Source organism: Stegodyphus dumicola, chromosome 4, assembly GCF_044657685.1.
Source record: "Stegodyphus dumicola isolate Sdum_Otavi_A_Nest chromosome 4, ASM4465768v1".
Taxonomy (NCBI): Eukaryota; Metazoa; Arthropoda; class Arachnida; order Araneae; family Eresidae; genus Stegodyphus; species Stegodyphus dumicola.
The window spans coordinates 94,369,572-94,396,482 of record NC_140771.1 but is presented as its reverse complement, the minus strand read 5'-3'; the positions used below and the strand labels follow the sequence as shown (position 1 = coordinate 94,396,482).

At 32.4% G+C, this 26,911-nt stretch overlaps 1 protein-coding gene across 1 annotated transcript; it reads left to right on the top strand.

The window, feature by feature from the left end:
* The first annotated feature begins 53 nt into the window (after positions 1 to 53).
* LOC118201773 (protein trapped in endoderm-1-like) lies at positions 54 to 21,292 on the top strand. Its single transcript, XM_035373925.2, has 4 exons — positions 54 to 809; positions 12,632 to 12,905; positions 17,451 to 17,635; positions 19,923 to 21,292. The coding sequence occupies exons 1-4, from the start codon at positions 460 to 462 to the stop codon at positions 20,179 to 20,181; spliced, it is 1,068 nt and encodes a 355-aa protein (XP_035229816.1). The 5' UTR covers positions 54 to 459; the 3' UTR covers positions 20,182 to 21,292.
* Positions 21,293 to 26,911: the final 5,619 nt, after the last annotated feature.

The following is a 26,911-nucleotide window of genomic DNA, read 5'->3' as shown; positions in this document are numbered from 1 at the left end:
ATTGATAAAAATTAGTGACATAAAGAAAGAATACTATCTCACCGGATACTGCGGCCAGATAGATACGATACAGTTACTACTCGTCTCAGAAACCACGAGTTCATCATCCAAGCAGTTTTCGTTGTTTTTTCTTTATCCGGTTTTGGTTCGCGTGCATCGCATCATACCGAAGATATTGCTGGTGGAACTAATTTGTGCCACTGTATTCAAAACACAACTCGCCGCATTTTGAAGACAAAGCTTCTTCTCTGACGCTGAATTTCACCCCTCGCCTTATTGTTCTCTTATTTCATTCGAGCTAGTTTACCAAAGAGAAGAGTCAACACATATTTCTTAAGTAATTATTTTTGACTAATCTAATCATTTAATACCTCATTTGAGTTGAAAGCATCAAATTTGTAAGATAAAGAAATACAGATATATATATTTAAATGGTATTTTGCGGCGTATGGTGCATATATGAATCTCACTGAGAAATCCCAAGTGCTTTCGAACAGACCATCTACAGAGACATGCCTTTTCGCAGCTATTTGTTGCATTATTTTTATCATTGTTGGATGCATCGGAAATTCTATGACTATCTTGGCTTTGGTGAAGTGTCGTAGGCTTCAAAATGCGACAACAGCATTTGTTGTGAGCTTAGCTGTATCAGATTTTCTTTTCTGTGTAGTGTGTCTTCCCCTTACAGCCACGCGGTATATTTACGAAGAATGGATTCTTGGTGAAGAGTTGTGCAAATTGTTTCCGTTCTTCTTTTACGGAAATGTAGCCGCATCTCTAATGTCTATGACAGCAATAACTTTCAACAGGTAATTACTTTTCTATTGGTAAAATCGGTGTGTTAATAAAACACATATGAATTATATTTTATTATCTTATATATCTGTAATTAACGCATTACTTAAAAGTATAAAAGTATTCCATTAACAGCTTTAGCTCTCCTTTCATAATTCTTAGTAGTAAAAAGTACATTAGGAAACATATCTTACCACCAAAATGTCTTACTACAGAAATTGCATTTAGCCTGTCATAAGTTTTAAACATTTTTTACTTAGTAATTTAACATATGTATGTTGCCATAATGTATGAAAAGCCGATATTCTATATAATACCTGACGTTTTTAGATAAAGTATGAAATGCGAGATTATATACTTTCCCTACGTTATATATAATACCTAGGCATTCTAAAGAACGCCAAGTTTTAGAAAGTTTAGGAAAAGTACGAAAAAAGGTCATGATAAAGCTATTATTTGAATGAGAAACATTCATCAAAAATACAAATTTACTTTGAAAAATACTGAAAAAGTGCCTTTAAGAAACTTTTATTTAAAATACTCAGATAAAAATGAAAGTTGAACAAAACAAGGTTTATGTCTTTCTTTTTAAATAAAACAATGTATGAAATGAATGGAATTACGGAATGAATGTACTAAACTTGTGAATATTCGAGAAGAATTGGACATGGAATTCGTACTTTCCCGGGCTGTCATTTGGAATTTTATAGAATGCCTAGGAAATGTTTGAAATATTAATCGTTTCATACATTGCCGGCCGCTTTTTGGCAATCTATAAAATGCCTAGGTATTTTATAAAATTCAGATTTCATACATTGCTGGTAGCATATATTATATATATGTATTGTATTGTGACTTATCTCACTTGTCTGACAGTAACATCAGAACAAGCCCACGAAATTCATCGTGGCAAGGAGAGCAAGACTGCGCCTGTCGTTGGCAAGAGTCCTGAGCACCATGCAGGCGAAAGTACGACTTTAAGCAGTCCGCTCCCAATTTTGATGGACAGTACCCCGGAGAGAGACGAAACCGGGGGTTTCCCACCCCTTTTCCCTACCAACAGCCTCTTGAGAGAACTTTCGGCTCGCCGCACATTTAGAGTGCCCCCATGCCGCACGGACACTATACATTTACAAACAACCATGGCTTCTCTGGGATTTGAACCCAGGCCCTTCGGCACCGCAGTAAGCTTCTCCAACCACTACACCGCCCGTGCGGTTCCTATTACATATATATTTCGAATAAACATATTTCTTAGAAAGGAACTGTTAGAAGAATGATTAGCTAAAGATTAATTTTATTTATGCATCAGATAATTAATATTTTTAAGATAGTTTGGAATTTTTGTATCAGCAAAATACTTCAGAAAATAATAATTATAGTCATTTCACGGTTAAAATCTTACAGCGATTAACTGAGAAATGATTCTTAATCAAGACTTTACTATTTTGTGTGACTTCTGTTCATTGTGAGAACCAGAAAAAATTTAGTAACGATGTAATATGTGATGTACCGCCTTTAGTTATTTATTTATTTTTTGGATGGCGCCACCAAAAAGCTATTTTTAAGTATGAAAATGTAACAAAAAAATAAATAAATATGTAATTACTGTAAAGGTACGAAATAAATAAAGTAAAAAATCTGAAGGGGTTCAAATTTTAATGGGGCTATTTTAAACTTTAATAGGGTTTATGAATAGAGATTATAGGTAGAGAGGGCGCAGGTGGAAGCTCTGTATATTTGAAAAGTGAAAAATATATAACTTGATTCTATAAAAATATATAATGTTTTTAATTTAGATACATCATGAATACAATGTATTTATATTTAAACCAAACCGATTCTAAAGTTAAAAAGAAGTGTTAGCAAGAACAGCATCTATTGCTTTTGAATTGCCGAACTCGTTAATTAATAATAGACTAATTAAATATGAAAAACAGATGAATATCTTATATTTTGCCGTATTGCAGCAGAGTCAAATGAAAAGTGAATCACTGTAAATCGTGTTTCGAGAAGTGTAATGAAATGGCAGGAAAAAGAAATAGTTAAAAACCACAATCAGTTCTGAACAATGTCTAAATTTTTATTAATTATGTAATAGTCTGGTGATTTTTTAGTACACAAAATTAATTAAAATTATAAATGATCAGTCAATTAAGAAATCCATATTTAACTAACTAATGTTTGAGTAAGCAATAAAATAGAGAATAAAAAATCACTATATTCTTCCAATCAAAAGTTTTGCTTTTGAAATGAGTATGCATTTACAAAGCTCATTTATGGCGAAAACTTTTTATTCAGCTATCTGAAAATATGTCTTAAAATTTTGAAATTACTAGCTAATCATCTGTCATCGGAAATATAAGAAAAAAGTAAAAATTTAAGATACTTAAAGAAAGTGACTGTTTTAAGAGTAGATTTTGAAAATATATTGAATTTTCTAAATTTTATGTAGATGAGAGATTATTATTTAAAAAGATATAAAAATCCTACATATTAAAATATGAAAAAATATAATATGATCCTTTAGAATTAAATTTGATAATTAGCCTGGATTCGCCTTCTAGACCCTTACTTGCCACATTTATGTGTGGCTTGATTTTACATTAGGTGAATAAAAATTTAAATCCATACAGTGTTAAATGTGAAAACTGATTAAAAACCTTTTTTTTAATAATTAGAAGGGTGTATTCGCCCATGCGAACGATATGTAAATGAAAGAGACGGATGGATTTATTGGATTATGCAAAATACATTAGGGCTCCTTGCCTAAAAGAAGAGAGACCTTCGTGGACGAATGTAAACTGACTTGTACTTATCTTGCACATGACAGAACTGACGAAAATGACATTTGGTGGGATATGAGCCCGGAAGGAACTATGAGTATAGTAAATCTTCGAACGCGGATTTCAGGAATGCGATTTTGAGGATGCGCATTATCTTAATCGTCTTCATTAAATATGCCAATCACGAGAATCTCAGTTGTACGGAATACGCTGCAAAGGATCGACCGCCCAGACCTTGCTTAAAACAGCAAAACCTGAGCTTTTGAGCTTAGAAGTTCTAATTTTCGATTATGTTCTAAAACACGGACTGAAGCCCTTACAGCATTGTATCTAAATGTAAAGATTTTGTTACTTTCACCGAACACCACTTCTGTAATCCAACAAATGGATGAAGGAATCATAAAATCATTCAAAGCTTATTATGTCAAGCATATTTACATCTTTGAAAATAAAGCATTAGATAAAGGAAAGCACATCACATGCAGTGTAACATAAGACGTTGCATAAAAAGGATTAAATTCGCATGGGAACAAATGAATTTATCAACAATGAATATTTGCCGGGATCGGCGCTAACCAGAAGTTGTCAATAGTTTTAAAGGATTTCCATAGACTGAAAATGAAGCCAAGGCACCCCACAAATTGCAAAAGCAATAGGCGACGAAGAATTTTCAGATATGGAAGAACTAACAGTTGAATTAGTCGAGAATAAGATCGTGAAAAGACAAATGAAGAATTGGATGATCTTAAGTGAGAGCAGTGATAGTGAAGAGCACAAAGACCCTTTAACGTACAAGAAATTAAACGAATTATTACAAGAGGTACAGGCATTGTCTGCATGTATAATGGGTATCGACGCATGGAAGAAATAAGAGGATATATTCTGAGAGGTACTAAAAAATTTTACACTGCTTACCACGAAACGTTTAATGAGTTACATCTACACTGATCCAAGCAAAAATCACCTGCTATTTAAAAAAAGAATTGTACCATAAACTACATATTTGCTGTAACAGAAATTCTTTCAATATACATTTGTTTCGTTTTTCCCCTTTTAATTACGATAACATATAGGTTTATATAAATTATACATGCTTTTTAAATTTGAACTATATTTAGGCCGTTTTTTTCATAAAAAGAAAAAAAAAAGAAAAAGTTTTTTTCATAAAAAACTTTATGGAACGTGATTTAGCTGTACTCGCAATTTGGTAATGAAGTGACTCGCATTCGGCAAGGGTTTAGTGTAGTTGAGGGTTTAAATTAATTTACTATGCCACTTGTGGGCATAAAAAAGTCATAAATTGATTTTTTTTATAACGAAAATATTTATTCATGCCTACTGATAATATGAAAACTAAATAGGACTTGTAAGGACTTTAGATTCCTCGAAGAAAATTTGCCTAAAATACGAAGCAATAAGAAGTAATATAAATATTTCGCTTCTTTTTTAAAGCAAAAATGATGTCCCTGATAAAAAATTCAGTTTTTGAATTTTTGGATGTAACATATTCTTGTTTGTCCTGTTTTCTTGAATAGAAGCAAGATCTTGAATTAGCCGTGTTGCTATTAGTGACACTGACGACGCAAGTCTCTTTTAGAGTAGTAACCTTTTTTGACTAAAGCATCTACGCGAATAAGCTCTTATGGAAGTCTTTTAAGCTGACAGTTTTCATTCAGTATCAAATATCAAATACTAGAAAAGTATTTTTAGAGTTCGAAAATTCTTTCAGCATCCCAGTGGTAACAAGCACTTTTTACTTTAGAGACATACTCTGTTAAGAAGAATAATTTTGGTCTTCTGAAAAACAGAAACTTAAGCGGAATTCAGTTAAAAAATCAAAGCCAGTTACTAAGCTACAGTCTGTTACTTTATAACAGGCATTAAAAGCCATTGCTAGACCCTCCCCTTCCTCGCCACTTGCGATTTAACTCGTGTCGTCTTCACTGCTTAGCACTTTATTTTGTCCACCTGATTTGAGACTACAGTTTAGTCAGTTATCATTCACATTCTTTTCACGAAGCAAAACATGCTAAACAGAAACGGAAAGAGGTTGGGGGAATTAAAAGACTTTACCTTTTTCCTCCGGTTCGCATGGTTGCGACTCGAATCGGGTAGCGGAAAAAATATTGAAGTTCCTACTTTAAAATAATAGATCCTAGGTACAGAGGTTTCTCAATTGCTCCCGAAAGGACACGGTTTTGCTTTTATGACGAAAAAACAGTATTAGGTATAAGTACAAGATGCTTTTGATTCCCAAGGTCTAGACCTACCGATAATGAGGCCCCGTGAAAAACATGCAAAATATTTCATTCGTTTCAATTCAGAGTACAAATAAACACTGTAGTTTAAGCCTGCATTTTCCATCAGCTTCTTGCCGTGAGGACTGCATTTCCTTTCCCAGTAGAAACTATTCTCTTTTCTTTCTCGCTTTCATTAGAATTTAGTTTTGTCGTGATAATCTCTGTATGCATGAGTGCGTCGCTTCGCTTTTCTTACTATTTTACTCCCTCAGACAGTTGTTGAGTTTTCATGCCTGATCAAAGACTGCGATAGCAAGTCTATTGTCAGCATTATGGCTTCAACAAGCCTATAATTTTCAACGAGTTTGTTGAACCTTTGCATAGGAGTTCAGCTATTTCTACACTCTATTCATTCGAAAATAAATATTTTCTGCCTACGTTTGTGTTAGTTTCACTTACATTCTTTAAAACTCTTGGAAATAATATAATGATTTTGACAGGAATCATCATCCTAATTTTGAGAAAGGTTCTGATCCGCTTCTTTTATTTTATCAGTTGCAGCATATGATACAGTTTAACTTCACAATTCTTTCTTTGAAAAAATTGTACACATTAAATCAATTATTCTAAAACCTTTCTTATCCCAGAACACTTTCCAAGTTTTAAACGTTTGAGTAACATTAGAGTAAATTTGGGGTTTTAGTAATAATAAATAAAACAGAAGATATACAGGATCCGCCAGTAAAGCGGAAAATTTTAAAAGCACCTAATTTTTTCATGAAGCATTTATTATCAGAACATTTTTCACAGACTTAAGTTGGGTATAATATGCCATTTTGCTTTTTAAAAATAACGTCGTTGAAGTTTCAACGTCGTTGAAGTGAAACTTTGGCATTTCTGTGTAAACATTCTTCTAATCGTGATCGAAAGTTTTCTATCACTTGACGAAGCAGGGTTTCTATCACTGCACTATCAAGTTTATTCCGTGAAAATTCTTGTCTGCTATTCATTTGTAATTCCGGATAGAAATAAGTATTAGGACAGAACTAAACATGGACAGAACTAAAATTTTCTGACTACTGAATAATCTCTCTTAGACTATTTTTGATTACTTTCATTTTCGAAAACTTTACTTGTAAGTATTGGTTAGCTGAGTATGCCCATGTCACACCCATTTTTTTCCCTTCGTCCTTCTTTTTCTCTTCGCCTTTCTGAATCATATTAACAGTGATGCTGATGTCACTGCTAATGCCGAAAATATAAATAAAGTAACTACAAATAATAAATAAAGTGGGAAGCTGATGCCTTAAAGCTCATTTGTCTCATAATGTCAGAAAACTAACATCAAAGCAGTTCGCAGAATGTAAATCATAAATTTAAGTCCTAATAATAAGGCTTATAACATAACATTGATTGTGTTAATGGAATTTTAAAATTCCTAAATATAAAAATATAAAAACATTTTATTTCTTTTTCAATATAAAAGTCTTAAAATGTAGGACTGCTTTTTAAATTGCTTTACAAATAGTTAGCATCCTTAGCTTCAAAACAAAGAATAGTTAAATTAAACGATTTGATATTTTCCAGTATTTTCAATATTTTTGTATAATAACGGTTTGTAAAAACTTTGAGAATAAGCACGCCAGAAGAGCAAAAAAATTAGCCCAAAATTTTGAATCATTTTTGCAGTTCCAAAGTGTAACAAATTTTGCAGGTGAAGATATCCTAAGCAAATCCGGATATCTTCATCAATTTACATGTGTGGGGGGCTTATTGGAGAGGGTCATAAAAGAGTCCTTTACGATCTAACAATAATTTATTACAATGATCAAGTTACATACGGACATGGCATATAATTTTAAGAATTATACAAAGCAAGGATCTGATACAACCTAATAGGTTCATCCCATGGAATTTACTGAAGTCTTCCTTTGGCTACTCACCAGAGGGGACCCTCACTGCTAGAGTCAGTCCACCATAGTTTATATTAACAACAGAGTTTATATTAAAGGATTGGTTATATGTGACAAATATAGTAAATACTCGTATTATACAGAATATTGAAAAAAATATGGCAATACTTAACACTCTGTAACGTAAATATTGATGAACTGAATGCGTCCACACCATACACATTTATGTCTCTTTGCCTTTTGTAATAAAAGATATAAGGAAGATACTTTACTAATGGCGCCTGAACTAAAATTGGGGGGGGGGAATTATAATTCTTCACCACCAGGATTTGGTTATTGGGTCCCCTCATTCGCAGTCGTCTTTTAAAAGGAGATGCATGTTCTCCCTCGTTTTCGAATGCCTTCATGGTGTCACTAGAAGGGCTACAAAGATTTTGCTGTTTTGATCTCTGTTTCACTAAAAGCACCAAATTTAAAAATTTTGCAATAGATTACAACGTGTTGGAAGAGAGTATCAGACTGTTTGCATTAACAATAACTATGAATTTTTTTAGAAAATTGAATGTAGATATTTCTATCGATAACATTTTATAGCTGCCCTAAAAGCTAATTTTAAGCTAGAAAAGAGCCGCATGCGGATAGTGGGCAGCGGTTTGCCCATCGCTGTACTACATGATCTTTTCTTCTCCCCAAATCAGAAGCTGGCTGAAGAAAGAAATGACTCTGGGTGAAATTATTTCCGCTGTGACAAAGAGCATCTATGAATAAAAGAAGGAAAAACGAAGTATTATAACCGATGTCATATATCATATTAATGATATATTTTACTATTGAGAAGAATAGAAATGAATCGAAAAAGAAAGGAAGCAGCGCATAAAAGACGCATAACTGCGAAAAACAGATAAACAGTGTTTCACTGCCCACCGATTCACCTGTTTTTGTTAGGAAAATTTTGAGCTTTTAACATTAGATTATTGTTCCTGAATTTTATTTCGGACAATTCAGTTTTCTTTAATATAGTCATTTAGCCATACCTATGATGCATGGTGTGTTTTAGTCACTTTAATAGCTTTTTCTTAGTAACCTGATACTGATTGGAAAGCGTGCATAGGTTCGTTTTGGTAGTTATTAATCTAACAATTTTCAAATTAATTTTTTAATGCAGTATTACAGAAATCATATTTCTAAATGATTGTTAGCATTGATTTTGTACAGCACAAATGATTATTTTGCACCGAGATACGCATACATCTCAGATATATCTTTTTTATTTATAAGTTAACATGTTTATAAAATTTATCAGTTAGATGTATTATAAACCAACATTACTTAAAATGTATTATAAATTACACCACTCTGAGACATTATTAAAAATAAAGTAAAGATATAAATTATCAAGAAGTAAGCTTATTGTTTTAAAATCACTCAATTAGGTAATCAGGATACTGTTTTAATTTGAAAGATACGTTAAAGATAATATGAACATTGAATTGCAATATCTCTGAGAATTGGAAACTTTTTTATTCTTATTTGGATGATAAATAACTTAACTCCGTAATGTGAAGAAATGGTGACAAAAAATGGAAAGATTAAATTACAGGAACTTGTAATTAAAATCTTTTCGAATAATATTTAAGTATGAAATATATAAATATAATATGAAAATTATAAACGGAGCTTTTAGCAAATCATAGTAAAATTCTCTGTGTTCCCAACTTCATCGGCTGTGATTAGGGGTCAGCTGCGGTATATCGAAAATGAGGGAGAAAACCCGTTTGGGTTCGTTTACAAGTATTTCTTATAATATTAATGGATTCCGAAAAATCTACTGCTCTAGGAGGCAATGTATGATTGAACGACTGAATGGAGGAAAAAATTTTTGCAATATCAATAAAATTTCTTAAAATTTGAATTTTTAAAAAATGTGCGAAATAACGAATTATGCATAAGTAGAATTGAGCGTAAGCAGAAAGTCGAAGGCCGCATGTTATATTTAAAATTAACTCCCGATGAGGCGTTTCGTGATCTCAAGAAAGATGCCAGTTCTACAGATAGTAGTGGGCAAGGAACAATGCCTGTTTACGAATATTAGTTACGAGATATCCCTGTCTTCTGTCACCTGCTACCATCCAAAAGGTTGCAGATTTCAGCCTGACCCAAAAAAGAAACAGTCAGAAACAACAATGATCCTCATTGATGCTATCTAAAGGCAAAGATTATCATTAATACCTAAAGTGCATATACAAACAAAACAATTCTCATTATCAAACAGACATAGCCTCTTAGGATCAGGGGGTCCTAAAACTGACTGCGGCCCATCCTCTTTAAGTCGCTAGACAGATATTATTCACACTGCTTATATTTTACTTATTATTATTATGTATTTATTAAACTCAAAACATAATCAAATTAAATTAAGTTATTATATTCAGTTTAGGAATAATGAACTGGCACAAAATTTCACAATTCCTAATGGGGAAAAAAAAAAAAAAAAAAAAAACTATTGTAAAAAAGCTAAAAAAAATATGAAAGTTGTTCCAAATCCCCAGACTCAATTAATGTAGTTTACTCCGCATAAATATTGTTTTTCAAGATGATTTGCCCTTTGTTTAATTTATTTAAGTATATATTTATATACATATACATAATAATCAAGCTATAATAATTACATAATTAAATCACAATTGGTGGTTAAAAGTTTAACAGTAAGAACATATATCAAATTTGGATAAAAATAAAACAACATACTAAAAAATAATATAATAAAACAAAGAGTTGAATTTTTTTTTCATGGAGCAACAGACACATTTTCCAGAGAGCTCGTTTTAGAACTACATTTGGATGTTTATAAATTTATGAAATAAATCCGAACAAAAAACCAAATTAAAATAATTTAAGGCCATTAAAATTTTTTATAATACAAGTAAAAATGTAATAAAATAAGCTATAAAAATATAAATATGTTAAATTAAAACTAAACAGGCAAAGAATGAACCAGAACGTTGAAATTTAACCAAATTAATGAAAATTAAATATAGTGGGATCTTTTCCACCCACAATTTATAACGATAATATTTTATTTATTTACTTTTTTTTTTTTTTTTTTTTTGAGACATCAACTTGAAGTTAGGCAGGTTCCTACTAGTTTATTTCATTGTTTCTTTTTATATTTTGACGCAGATTTTGTCATATTGCATGAAAGATTATTTTAATTAAATTACAGATTGTATAAAATCCTTTTCTTTTTGAAATCGTGTACAGTTTTTCAAGTTAGCCATTTTTTTGTATACTTTACAAATTTTGTTTCAATGAATATTTGTATCGATTTTTATTAAATTTATTTGAATTTTTATTATTGATTTACTTTTGTTTCGGCAAATTCGTTACGTCGGGGTACTGGCTTTAATTTTCAAAGGTGTTAATAATTTAAAATAATTAATTTAGATGTGTCAAGTAAAGTAATTGAAAGCGAGAGAAGCTTAATTGATTATGCTAGAAAAAGACGTAACTGTTACATTCACTCACCTTTTGGAAAAGTTTCAATCTGACTGAGATAATACATCTCTTTTCTTGCTGTATTTATTTATTTATTATTATATATTTTATTTTTATCTCCTTTTTCATCCATCTTTTCAAACTTAGTCCAGATTTATGTAATAGATTCAAATAACTTTACTTAATTTTTAAAAATTTGATTAAAATTCAACGTTCTCGTTAAATCTTTGCCTGTTTAGTTTCATTTAATTTAATTAGATACTTATTTCATGACAGTCATTGCTTATAATAAGTATATACGACATAATTAATAAACGTATATACTTATTATAAGAAATGAATACAAAAAGTTGATTCCGTAACATAAATTTTGAATCCCTTACGATAAAATGTGACCGAGATATTGAAGGCCAAAATTTGTCATGTTTGTCATCGTTTCCGATATGCCATGAGCGATTGGTGGGCAATTTGAAAAATTTTAGTCTAAATTTTTCCTTTAATATAGTTCAGTCATATTCTTTTGTGATTTACTAGTATGTAACATACTTTAATTTACAACTTTGTTGGATAAAGAGAGAAAATTTCCACACAAGTAACTTATAATTTTCCAAAAAATTCACTCAATTAAAAATATTTTTCAGTTTTAATTTGAGAATTTTTTTTTCCATTGCCGGGGGTCTAGCCGTTTATAGGCGTTGACTACAACTAAGGTCGGAATTAGTGGTCTCTTTATTATGGAGGCACCTAACAGGCAGACTACCGTTACCTCCTATGAAGGGATGGACAAATTAGATCCATGCCTTCTCCGAGATTCAAATACGAGCCCTTCAGTACGGCAATCAGAATCACGAACCACCTTCCCGTTTGCATGTTTTTAAAGTATTACGAAAATAGTCAAAATGAAAAGAAACCTGACAATTTAAAATTAGTCATACTATGCAATTTAAATATAATTAGTCAGAAAAGCAGCGTTATTTTGGCGTAGATTTTGAATAAAAGTCTAGTCTATCCTTCCTAACATTTTCGGAATTCTAATATCTCAGTCACGGCAGTCTCTCTTACCTTTTGTAAAAATGCTTTCGCTCCTGAAAGAGAGTGACATGTGTTTGCGACCCTCGAAATTGGGAGAGTTTTATTCAAAACCTACGCTAAAATAAAGTTGCTGTTTTGCTTAGGTTTAAACATTACCAAAATCATAACGGTTATCAAGATTTTAGCAACTCCGATTTACTGACCATTTATGAAATACCACCATTTTAGAAACCTAATTTAGTTCTGATGCTATCGAAATAAATGAATAGCAATAATAGAAGCTTATAATCATTAGTTTTGATTCTGGAACAAACTCATATAGACACGTGACTTATTTTTTATCTATAACTTGTTTTTTTTTCTTCCACAGATTTGTGTTGATCAACTGTTATTCTGTCTACAGCACAATATACAAAAAAATAAACGTAACTGCCATGATTATCGTATGTTGGGCTTTCAGTTACATTATTTTGGTGCCCACACTCATCGGTGTCTGGGGACGTTTTGGTTACGATAAAGCTTCATTTTCCTGCACCATTCTAAGAAATGCTGATGGAAAGTCTCCAAAAAAATTTCTTTTTTCTTTTGGATTTCTTCTGCCGACTATAACCATTATTATCTGTTATTCTTGCATATTTTATAAAGTAAGTATTTTATTGAGACTTTCTGTTTGTAAAGTTGATACATACTCTTTGTTGTCGAAATATTTATTTAATTATTTTTTAATTTTAACGAAATACAAATATTGTTTTTGAAAATGTTATATTGAATCTGAATGCTGTTCTTTGCATATTCAAATATTGTAGAAAGTATTTGGAATATTTTATGCATACATAAAAATTAGAGATTAAAATATATAATTTGCTGTACTTAATATTGCATCTTTTTACTTCCTTGTACGAAGTAAAATAAGTATTGTAATCACGAAAATTTTCGGGTGTTATATTTCAACGAAAATATCCATTTTGACCGATATCGAATGTTACATGGAAAGATGGGGTACAGAAGAGCGAACAGTAATAATAGAACTTTATTTCACTAGCAATTACTTAGTTATCACTGCTGAAAGAAGATTTCACGCTAGGCTTGGTTAGCTTGCAGCTTTTTCTCGGAAATGAATTCTGCGACATGTTGAATCTTATAGAAACAGAAAGGTTGTCACAAGAACTTGCTGTGAACAGAAAAACAGTTCGCAACATCCTGAGAAAAGATTTCAACTTGTTTACATATAAACTTCAGATATCCCACAAATTGAAACCAGTTGCTTTTAAACGTCGTTTAGAGCTATGAAACACTATGTTTGGACTGAACATAGCCAATTAGATTTTTGGACAGAGGCTCATAGTGACCGATGAAACACACTTTCATTTATCTGGGTACTTGAATAAATATATATACGTGAATATGGAATACGAGAATATGGATTGGACAAAGCCAATGTGAGATTCGTGAATGCCCTTTGCATAGTCAAAAAGCTATTGTATGGTGCGCAATATCATGATCATGGATAATAGGTCCGTATATTTTTGGAAATCAAAATGGTGCTGTAACTGTTAATGTCTATTGTTTTTACAGACAAATGCTTAGAGAGTTTTTTTAATTCTCGAGCTAAAGAATCGAAACCATAATGTAAGGGACGTGTTCATTCGGTATGGCGGTGCAAGAAGCTGCACAGGTCTTGAAACAAGGTAATTTCTGCAACAGACATTTCCTAGCCATGTTCCCAGTTCATCACTTTTGTGACACTGATGTCTATGTCAATTAACCAAACAACGTAGAGGATCTGAAAGCTGCCATAAGAAATGAAATTCACTTGATATCAAATGAAATACTTGCAAAAGTTATGGATGAGGTGTTAGTAGTGTTACGAAATGTACAGGCGCGGTAAGATGGCTTCCCCGCAAAGCAGTTTTAGGGTTGCCATAAAACGACAAGGAAAGGCAGGGTTGCCACATTTGGTGAGAAATCGCTCATTTGGCGATATGGCATGGACGGATGCCATAGACGGATGGAGAAACTTCTCGAACGAATTCTTACCGGTTAAGCCTAGAATGTTCTCGAACACAAGCCGAAAGTTATATAAACCCTGCTGGTACGCAGTCAGTTAGTGTGTGTGCCTCGTCGAGAGTGCGAGATAGTTAATCTCGAGTTAGTCAGTCCGTGCGGAGTCGATCGAGTTGACAGCCGGACAGTGAGTGCCGAGTCGAACGAGTGCATCGAAGAGTCTCTTAGTGTATCGCGGTTAGTGCATTGTCGAGAGAGTGTGTTAAGCTCCAGGAACGACTGAACCGAAGAGTCGGGAGCTGTGTTCTGTGTGTCGTCGAGTGCATCGCGAGTTGCAGCGTGGAGAGTCTCGAGAGTACGTGAAGTTCCGAGAACGACCGAGCAGAGTCGGGAGCTGTACTCTGGTGCTTTGCAGTGAAGTTGACTCCAACATTATTGCCTGGCAGTGTGAAAGCTGTGTTCCAACAGGAAAATCGGAAGTTTTTCGATAGTGTCTGCTCTTCGTCTGGAAAACTGCTTGACTTTACTGATCGGGAATTTCCTTCTCTCCAGATCTGCCTGGATTATTTCTTCCTTCATCGTCGATGGGAGACCCTTAAGAACAACCTTAATAGGTTTTTCGCTGAGTAACTGGAAAGTATGAAATGGTATATTTCTTTTCTGCAAAACCAGAGTTGCTTTTCTGTAATCGTCTACTGACTTTAAATTAACATATAGTAGTTTCATTTTCATATCGGCTTCGAATTCTTCACTGCAGGTATTGATAAGGATTTCATGAATTTTAGGCCAATCCACTTCGCTTTGCTGGAAAACTATAGGGGGTGGAGTTTCCTCTTTTTCGGCTCCTCCTTCTTCTTCCATACCTTCTACTTCACTTAGCTGCTCAAATCGATTTTCCGTCGTAACTTCCATTGGAGTTTCGTTTTCTGATACTTTCGCTGTTTTCTTAGGAGAAATCCATTCTTGTTCCCTGCTGTCTGTTCCTCTTTCAGTTATCTGCCCTGGATAAAATGTTTTCGTGAATGTCTCTACGTCCATCTCACCCTTAGTTCTTTTATGAAAGTAATTGCAAATTACGTCAAATCCAAATTTCGCATTCTGGTCCCGGATTTCTTCTTCAGAACATGACTTGAATTTTGGGATGTCCTCATCATTTCCCATTGATAAATCTTCTGGTATCTGTTCATCAGTAGCTTCTCCATTCGGTGTTTGAATGTCTCTTTTTTCCTTACCAGGTTTAGCATCTTTCTTCTTACTTGGTTATTCGCTTTCCGTATCTGACATAGTTTTCGCCTTTTTCGCTTTACTTTTCTTTTCTTTGGCCATAAGAATGAAATCCTCTTTCTTCAATGGATAGGTCTTGTTGGATTTGGACGAATGCTCGCTTCGGTAGTCCTCTTCATCAGAACTATCGAGTGGTGTCCTATAAAAGGTCATTTTTTACCCAAAGGGAACTAATCAGTCAAAGGTATAATCACCGACCGCCTACGGGACTGGGTCAGTATCCGAAAAATCTTAAGCGTAACCACAGCACAACCTACTAACTCAGAGTCACAGCTCAGAATCCAATCGTTCTTTCTTTCAAATAATGTTCTTTATATTATATTTTTAATTATAATTGTTATTAATTTTAAGCATTTTTTTCTTTTTCGAATTTCATTTTAATTGTTTAAGTTGCATGGTTTCTTTCGAATAACTTCTTAACGAATTTATCCTTCGTAAGGGCTAAGAAAGTTTTACAATCTCCATCCCCTATATAATTAACGTAACGAATATTATACTTTTCTTCGGATCGCGAAAACATATTTAACATACCATTCACTTCCATTTGTGCAGATGAACCTAAATGATTCTTACTGCATACTTTGTTATGTTCCATTTTCCATTTCAAATAGCTTTCCTTTGAGGATATATTTTTTTTCAGTCTCCCGTTTCACCACCAATAATGGAAGTTAACTGAAACGCGAAGAATGTCCTCTGGTTTTCCATGTGCCATCTCCGCTGACGGTCAAATCTGAAGAACCAGTCATTTTTATTTATTCGTCAGCTGCAATCTTTATACTATTTTCCGCAATATTGCGTGTAGCAGCATGCATATGACTTACAATTTTGTCGTATGACTTCTGTGTTACAGGTGGTGGTAGATCCATAATTCCACAAAATGTTCTGGATTCTGTCAATCCTTTTCCAATACACCTCATTGCTAAAGTAAATCTTCTGTTTAAATCAGAAGCATTTTGTTTTTCACTTACAAGTTTGGAATTTCATATAGATGTTAGTACTCCACAAGAGCAGCATGAAATATTTATTTTTATGGTTAAACCATATACTACTTCAGAAGTAATATTAATTATTATGGCAAATAATGACAGCATAAGTATTCTTCTAATCCAGAAAATAATAAACTTTTATCAATGATTGCATACCCTTCAAACTCGCTGTCACCTGATACTACTAAACAATCTAGAAGTTTTTTTTTGCTGATGCAGAGACATTTGCATCTTTATCATTAATTCTTGTGTATTGATTTCCACAAAAATTATTCCTTTTCTTCGGTCTTTGACCTGAAGCTCTTTTGATATTATTATTCATTTTTAAATTTCAAAACAAATATCTTTACATAAACGTTTACTCAGTAAAACAAACTTGATATGAAATACCGAAATAGAAACACTCGAACAGCGTTAGATTTAGCAGCGTGATAATAAGAATTATCATGTAAACAAACTACCAGCAGTGAAGTTGAGTAGTTGCCATCCTTCTTCCCTACACGAAAAGGAAATAAAAAAAACAGTATTAAATATTTCTTTGCATAATAATAAAAATATGAGCTCGTATACAGGGTAACCAAAATGTAAACAACCACCATATTTGTCCCTTTAAACGAGCGTCGCTGATTTACCGTACGATATAAACTTTCATAACTCAAGAAATAATTCGAATTTTACAACGCGGTTTTTTGCATTATGTTCAGAAATGTTTGTATATTCATAAAATGTAAAAATCTGAAAATCGATGTTTTGAAGATTTAAAGGTCCTGTGCCCCTTTAATTAGAATAAGAAAAATAGTTCCGACTTATGAACATATCGGATGTCGAACGGTCTTGAGGAACAAATTATATTCGAGGATCGAGGTTTCACTGCGTTTGTCAATGTTATTATTCAATTAAAACGTTTCTTTCTAGGTTCGACAAAGCGCACTCAAGTTGCTTTCTTATACCCCTGACAGCGGATCCAAGAGAAATTCCAGTTTCTTGCCAAAGAAGAGGGAGGAGATTCGTATCACTTGCACTATGCTTACAAGTTTCTGCACATTTCAGCTCTGCTTTCTGCCACTTATGATTGTCAATGTATTTGAAGAGAACATTGGGTAAGACAGATTTATTTTCATTAAAAATTTTAAAACGCAAATTTGGAATTGTTTCCACATTTGAGAAATTACCGAATTATAACGCCAAAGGAAAGAGCGAAATCTTTCACTGACAGTCTTGTTTCAAGGTATATGTCAGCATTCCAGCACTCACTATTTGCCATTCCTCTTCTTTCAGTCGTAGGAATACAAATATCATTAAAAATTATACTACAAATTATAAACATTTCGTATCAGCAATAAAATGAGCCTTCTCAAATGCCATCTTTAACTACTGCCTGATTAACATATGTTCGAACAGTCGACGTGATTGGCTGCAACATACTATATTTGCATACTGGCATCTACATCCGCAGCGATCTTCAGCCTCTCAAATTGAAATGTACTTTATTTTAAGTTGCTAATTTGCATTGCATGCTTAACTTTCAAAAGCGGAAAATCGCCTCTGAAAATTCGCCAAAATGCTCAAGTGTTTGCACTCCTAGAGTCATGATCTCGCATAGCCAAGGATTTAGTGCTGTGTCTTATTTTCATATAAGGGTGAAAGAATTCGAGCAAAACTTTTTTCTCGCTTTGGAGTCACATTCTGGAGCTCAAAGAGAATCAAAAGTAATGTCCACATTTTCTAAGAAACTAGGATGACAAATACTTATTTTCTGGAAACGCGTGTAAAATACCAAAAGTATTGGTTTGAAAATTAAAGTTTCAGATAATGGTTGAACATTTTACTTTTCAGTTTTTCTGGTTAGTTGAGACTATAGCGCTGATAATTCCTCCCCCCCCAGTTTACACTGGAGACTTATGATAATATTATCCATTTACCAGACCAATTTGAGATAAGAGCTCTCTTCCTTAGATACAATGAATACTTAAAACAGCTTAATATTTATGAACATTTAATTAAATGAAAAAATAATTCAATGAAATAAAATAATTGCAAATGTTCAGTTACACAGAAATATTTCAATCAAATATCATTAATAAATCACTTATAAGGGGATAAGCTAACTTACCAAAAGGGCATACTTAAGTATACACCCAGTAAAATTACATGTATTGCGTAACTTTTTGACTAATTAAAAATACAAAACATCATAAATTCTAAAAATGATTAAGGCAATTCTTTTAAAATAAATCTTTAAGATAATTGTTTTTCAATTTTATTGCAAACTTAACTGAAATAAAATTTCTCCTACTTAAGATTAGGAAAGCAAATAAAATATGACTAATAAAGACATCACAGGAATTCAATAATTGTCCCTTTTTCTTGTTATAGTTCAAATTAAAGAAAATATAGATTTCATCATTTAATCCCACGCGTTACGTTACGAGCGAGGACTCAATATGCTATGAAGAAAATTACGTAAAATTGAAGGGCAATCAGCTTTGGTCGCAGACAGCTCTAAACTTACTTTTTAGAATAATCAATGCTAAATGGTTCTGATTCAGAATTAGAAGAAAGAGAAGGAATTTACAGTAAAATTTAGTTTTGATTTTGGTGGATTCATCTATTTCACCGAAAAAAGTGAAATATCTTCTTTATTACTGGGTTTAAAAGAAAGCATTAAGATTGTGCCTGTCGTTATTTTTGTAATGTGTTGTCATCTAATCAATTAATCAGGTAATTTATCTCTAGGAAAAAGAAAAAATGCCATAAATATACTATCAATGAATGATGTATTGAAAATACATAGTAAGACCAAGCAGATACATAAAATGAGAAAATTAATAATTATTCATGTAATAAAGGCCTAACAAATTTAAAAAAAATAATCGACGTTTCATTTGCACATATAAAGGAAACAAACTGATAGTTTAAAATTAGGAAAAAAATTACAGAAAGCTAACAATATGCTGAATTAAAATATAACCATAATTATAATTGGAGAGGATTCGCAGTAAATGGCGGAACTGGAGAATTTGATCAATAGATGGCGCTACTAGCTTTATTTCCTTCCTCTCATTATTATCGCAGGAGCACAGGATTCTCTTTCGTCATTTGCACTTTTGCAGCTGAAGAAAGAAGTTCTATATACTTAAACCTTCGAAACTACTGCAAATTAATAAACAATACGTTGATTCTTGTTGCCCTACCACTTCCAATTAATAGTATACATTCTTAGTTGAATTTTCACTATTTCTGTATATATATAATTCATTAAAATGTCAACATTTTATTAAATTATATGACTAGTATCATTATTTGGTATCCCATTAACCAACAAAACTATTATATGTATTTCATCATTTAAAATTAATTTAAAAAGTCAACTTTCTTTCCTTTCAGGTATCCTATCCTCCATACATGCGCATCGATTTTGGCCTGGATGTCAGCATGCACTAACCCATTTATTTATGCATTGTTAAATAAGCCTTACCGAGACGCATACTGCCAGCTACTTTATGACTGGAAATTGTTGAGAGCAAATCGCGCTATGTCCTGTGACGGTTGCTCGGATGCCAGCAAGATATCTCAACTGAAGACCATATGTGGCGATAATAGCAAAACATCTGAACTCAATATATCCAAAGATATGGTTATCTGATTTTATACTGAGAATTTGAAATGACACGTTCAAGGACTGACATCACAAGCTTTATAGCAGTGTAATTGTTTGAGTTATGGGAGAAACAACAAAATTCTTTGCTATTACCCTGCAAAGAATTATTACCCGAATTTTGACTGGAAATAAAGACGGAAAAATGTTTTCAAATGCTGTAAGACGGGTATTGTATAATTATTGACTATTTTTTAACCAGATGGCCATCAAGTATAACAGAAACAGTTTGGCTCTGTTGTTTCTGTTGAAATCTTGCCACGAAAATTTTTGGAATATTAGATACTTTGTACCTTCGGATGCGAAAAAACTGTCAGTTGGGGAAAACCTAAAAACCACCGGGAGTATTAAACAGAATACTTAATATGTTTTTACTTTTTTATGCAATAAACTAATTTTTTTAAAACACTAATTCGTTGACGGAGACTCTTTAGCAATACGTAAGCAAATCCAGCAAATCTTTGGGTGTAAGATTCAGCAGAAGAAGATGCTTGCAAATTGAAGTACACATTAAACTTATGTACTGACTAATTTTAACAGCTAATCAACTGACCTAAGTAATATCTCACTGTTTAAGCTGTACCGACAAAGTAAATTAAAGTGGAATTTTCTGTAACAATAGTTTTCCAAGTAGGCAAGTGGAGACTGTATCCCGTCCATCAAATGTTGGAAAGTCAGATGGCAAGAGATTGATCAACTGATTGAAATTAAACACAGTTTTCTTCTTGGAACCGAATAAAACGTTTGAAATTGAATTCGTGTACGCATATATTTAAAATTGACTTTACTAGTATAATTTCACAAAAATATGTACGCTTGTCACCACTTCTTAGTATGGAAAATTCTGCATACTCTTTTAAAGTTTATTTCGGAATTTTAAAAATAAAAAACTTCTTAAGAGGGTATAAACATCTTTTGCGGGAGCTTCTTATCCGGGTTCTACTGATCCTTTATTAATTTCTATTCATCACAGCTATGCATATATTCATGCTAGACTGGTCTCAGTCACCAACACCTTGGGGAGATCAAATGAAACGACAACTTTTATCTGTTTTATCTGTACTAAACAACTGCAATAAAATTAGTGAGATCTGGATAAGTTAAGTGTTTCTATGTTCTAAAAATTTGATTCATTACAACTTAGGAAACATTGACATGTTCAAATGCTTCAATAAATTTGAAGAAAAATTATTGTAATTATTATGATTAAAAGAATAACTGCCATTTTCTAGGATTACCGGATTTCATTGATTATAAGATTCCAGTTACTACGATTATTATAAGAATAAGAGACAAACTTGCAGCGCATGCAGTTTATTTCATAAATTGTTTTGTAATGTTTCAAAATTAAGTCCAGAAATTCATTAAAGATTTATTTGAAACACAGTATACTTCATATAAATAACGTAGTACACGTCTGAAGACTCACTTCTAAAAGAAGCTGCCTGATTGCCAATTCTGTGAATTATTGCCATTCTATGTTTCAAAAATAAGCCTCGCTTACGCCACATAAAATTCAAGACCAAAATTAGAAAATATTTAGAAAGAGCATATTCTTAGAATTTCGATAGATTGCTAGGGGTTGCCACACGTTTTTACATATTTGCTATACTATTTGTCTGAAAACTACAGCCGCTTAAAGAAGTTATCATAAAAAAGAAAAAAGTGTATAATGATTTTAATGAGTCCAACTAATGTAATTTGGATTAAATGTTGATCAAAACTCTTCATACTGAGGGTAATCAATCATAGATCTAGGTTCCTGATTTTAAATTTTACGCTGGCATGTTTCTTTTCCAATTCGAAATTTATATGTTAAATCACGTTCTTAAACTTCCTTTTCTTTTCAGTTTCAGTATTCATATTTTATTGCACAGATTCTAAAATACCCTTACCAGAAACCATATAATTATATTCTTATGGAGAAATGAAATTCTTATGGAGAATGAAACATTTTCTAACATATCGAGCATCTTCAGGTTAGACTAAACACAAATTGAGGATTTAGAAGTCTTGTCGACAATCACATTTTACGACGTATTAGTGTCTTCGAACAGATGTCATTTATCTAATTTTTTTTTTTTTTTTTTTTTTTTTTTTTATAAAAGAACCGGGCCAAACATCCTATCATTATTTCTGTGAATATATAAGTATACTTATAGGATCATAGATTTCTGGCCAGTGTAGTTTTCTTTCGCATAGTGTTTTCTTTTTCTTTTTTTTTTTTTTTTTAATATACAGACTATGTTTGTGTAGTCCGAGAGTAAAGAGAAAATTCTGTCAAAGATTTTTTGAAGAATACACCAGGGGAGGAAAACAAGTTAAGTAAAATTTTAAAACAAACTCAAGATAACAGTACGAATTTAAGTAATTATAAAACTACTAGAAATACTAGTATTAGAAATATAGTAAACGACTACACAATTAAAAATTTCACAAAAGATCTGACAGATTCTTCAGTTTTAAATAACAAAGATTAGAAATGAAAATGCGGTGTTGCAAGAGATTGCAAATAGAGCGCGAGTTATTGGAAAAAAACATTTGTGGAAATGGAATTTTTTTAAATTATAAATTTAAAAAAGCGATTAAATAAATTTGAAAAAAGCTTTTTTTTGGAGGAACGAGCTCAGTTTAGGAAAGAAAATGTCACATTACAGTTTTTTACTGCAATAAATAATGCAGAAAAATAATTAAAAAATTATTAATATATAAAATATATACCTTGAGGCAGACGTGGTTATACGGCATTTCTATACTGTTTGCTGCAGCATTTCGCATTTCCGCGTGACATGATGTACTTCTACATTGGGCTTTGTGATGAGATTTTACCTTATGGTATTTCGAAGTGATCTTCACACTCTACAAAATATTTTACATAAGTATCTGTATTATTTTAATATCGAAATAAAATTATAAGTGATAATAAATTGTGTAATAATCTAAATATGCTACAGAAAATACAATTTTAAATGGAGCCACGTTAGGCGGCCAAAATTATAGCGTAAATTAATTTATTTTTAATCTTAGCTTTATTATAAGGGCAATCTTAGAATACAATTTTTCTTCTCTGGTAAAATTCAATAGATCCAATTTGATTTTAAAACGAAAACATATTTTTTTACTAATTAAGCATAATTTTTTACTTATTTTTTAGGTGCATTTATCATTTGTGATTAAAAACAACCGCTACTGTTCTGTTATGGGGACCGGATACAGAAATGTATGAAAGTGTGTTTTTATGTATATGCATAAATGTTGTATATGTATACACACACATACATTCGTACTTCCACATACAGTCGTATACATGCATACATTTCTGAACCCGGTCCTGACAACAGAACAGTACTAAACAACGTTTACCAATTGTTAAATAAATGAGCTTATGGTGTTGAGGTCAAATGTTCACAAGAGATGGCGCCACAGAAACTCTTAAATTTTAATCCACGCTCATGGAGGTAGGAAGTCTTTTCTTACCTCCATGCCCACACTATAACTGATGTTCTACCTAGTGCTTTAAATGATAACTTACAGAAAATTTTTATTGGTTTAATGTTCCTTGAAAACTGTGATTTTCGCTCCGACAATTTTATGTCCTCATGCCAAAGATATTAAAACTACTACTAGTACAACTAACAACAACAACAACAACAACAAAAATCAGAAAATAAAATATGTACTCCTAATTTTTTTAAAAACTTTAATTGATTATTAACGATTTCGTTGTAATTATTACAATAAATTTCCGAATTACTTCGAAATTAAACTCCATGTTTTATTCCGATATTTAAAAATGTAAAGTAAGACTTAAATTCGAAGCCAATATTTCAAAATTTTATTTCTAAAAATTGACGACTTTCAAAGATTTATTTATTAGATCGCATTTTATTTATATCAATGCTTAGACAAATAAATATAAGCGTGTCTTGTTTTTCTGTACCTATCATAAAATAATTTTTATGATTTTTCTCAGTTTTCAAATTTTAAATCCTAGTCGCTTATAATGAAGGGCTGCTATTTTTTATTAGTTTCTGAGTTTTCCAGTTAATGATCTTAATCAGAAGTCGCATAAATAGCCGTTGCCCCTTGATGTTGGCAAGTAGCCATTTGGACGGCGATTAGTTAAGGATAAAACTAGATGTCATTTTTTAGAGGATTTGAATTTGATAGTATAATTCAAAGCAGAAAATTCTAAGCAAAGCAGGTAATTGTACATTCAAACCAGGTAATTCTAAGCTGATTGCTAGAAATTATTACTGATGAGTAATCGATCCTTTAGTTTGGTAAATCATTGCTTTAACTGTAATGTACTAAGAGTAGCCATGTAAAATTTATTGCGTTTTAAAGCTGTGGCTGTATAAATTTGTAGTCTGGACTATAATACTTGACATTTAGTTAGTCAAGCGAATGACATACGCTTCTCGTTTTCAAAACAGAATAAGTCTCTACAACAGTGGGAAAGAAGTATAACAAATCACGTTAAAACATGCTCTTCCCAGTGACTTTAAAAAAATTTTTTGTGAAATGTGAGTTGGAATATGGAATATTTAAAGCTTTCCGAAATATGGTAACGAAATCTGGAGCTTGAAATCTATGGAATAGACTCTTACTGTAATATGATATTTGTTTTCTAAACAATAAGTCTTTATATACTGTGAATTGTAAGACATTTTACCAATGTACTTTGCATACAAAATACTTTTCATTAACATATCGTAATCACAATATTAAAAATTAATCATCTGCGATCACAATATTAAAAATAAATACATAATTTTTTCCCTCTTATTGAATATTTTATTTTGAATTTATTCTTTTTAATGCATCTTAAAGAAACGAATAATTTTATATTAACCTTTTTGGCAGGAATATAAAGACCAGTTTCTTATTTATTCGAACCATTCAGTCAATTATTTAAAAAAGACGGCACAGAAAAAATAATCAGCGTGGTTTTTTACATCCTACCCTATATTAAGTAGTAAATTTAAAATCTCTATAATGGGCTAAAATTGACCCTTATTCATAGTAGTAAATGCACGGGATATATATTCCTCAGCCCCAGGAAAAGTTTAACGAATTTAAACTACGATCGCGAACGATTTGTTAAATCTGGATTTGATTCTATAAGTATATATAAGACGTATAATAAAGTTCTGGGATTGGTAAGAAATACAAAGTGAGCCAAAAGTTCGTTAAAACTTTAAAAAAATTATATAAAAGGAAGAAATCATGATAAAGAAATGCGGTTCATAAAAAAGTCGTATTCTTTTTAGCAGGGGGAAAAAGTTAAAAATGCCACCGTTAGAGATTAGAGAGCGTTGACATGCGAAAGATTTGTGGTGATGGCGATAAGGAGCGCGCCTTGCGCCCTCCGATAAGTGTGGCAACCCTAGAGGAGAAGTTTTTCTTACGAGTAGCGAGCAGAGCGAAACAGGCAGGTTGTCGGGGAGTATGCGCGATGTTCCTAAATAAAGCTTAATTTTTATTGTGCACTATGTCTTGTTAATATTATATTAATGCAGTAAGAACATAATCTGTGATATGGAATTCGAGGATTGGTGGTAAAAACATAACAGGAAATTACCATAATGGTAACCCGGACTGTGTTAAATCGTATGAACAGTTCTCAAGCACTTTCGGTTTTGACTACAAGCCATCACTCAAGATCTCCAAACCAGAAGTAATGGATTACATCGGTTTTCATCCTCCGAATCACAGATGAGTACTAATTATAGATCATTTTATAATTCTGTTTTCTACTTATCATTTAATTTCATTTTCTTTAGTTAAATTTTTCCTTTTATTTTGGCTTAAAAACCTTGCACAATGTCTGATGTTCATGCCGTCCAAATTCCGGTTTATAACCGATCAGACCCATCTTTATGGTTTATTATGTGTGAAAGTACTTTTGCTCTTGCCACCCCCAAACCTATCACAGAATCCATTACTAAATATAATTATGTAGTTTCTCATCTTCCTCCAGATATCGCATCACTAGTACGGGATTTACTTATGAAACCAGACCCTATTGATCCATATGCAAAGCTTAAAACTGAGTTAATAAATCGTTCAGGAGAATCTTCTCAGCAAGAAATTCGCCAGTTATTATCTGGAGAAGAATTAGGTTCTCGAAAACCTTCCGATTTGCTTAGAAATATGAAACGTCGAGCAGAATCTTTAAATGTTCCTGATAACTTAATGTTAGAATTATTCCTTCAACGTTTGCCTTCGACTGTTCAGTCTATTTTGGCAGCGGTTTCCAATTTAACTGTAGATAAAGCTGCAGAAATTGCTGACAGAATTTTAGAAGTAAATCCAACCCCAGGGACTTGTGCCGTTTCTCGCACAGTCGATCAGTCTCTTGAGGATAAATTATTTAAACAAATAGAAAAATTAAACAAACGTATTGATCGCATTTCTCTTTCTCGTGGTCGCTCGCCAAATCGCGGAGATCGCAATAAGGAAAGAAGCAATTCCAAAAGGAGAGATTATTTTGTTTGCTGGTATCATAGACGTTTTGGGAAAAAGTGTAGAGATGACAAATGTACAAAACCTTGTTCATGGCAGGGAAACGAAACCAGCAAAGAATAGAGGCGACTTATTCTTTGCCTCAAGTTTCACGTCGCCTGTTCGTTCGTGACCGTAGAACAAACCTTTCATTCTTGGTCGATACCGGCTCTGACGTGTCCTTACTTCCAGCAAATAATTCTCAAAAACG

Coding starts and splice junctions, on each gene's coding strand:
- LOC118201773 (XM_035373925.2), top strand. CDS start 460: ATGAATCTCACTGAGAAATCCCAAGTGCTTTCGAACAGACCATCTACA. Junction 810..12,631: donor ACAGCAATAACTTTCAACAG/GTAATTACTTTT, acceptor TTTCTTCCACAG/ATTTGTGTTGATCAACTGTT. Junction 17,636..19,922: donor GTATTTGAAGAGAACATTGG/GTAAGACAGATT, acceptor CTTTCCTTTCAG/GTATCCTATCCTCCATACAT.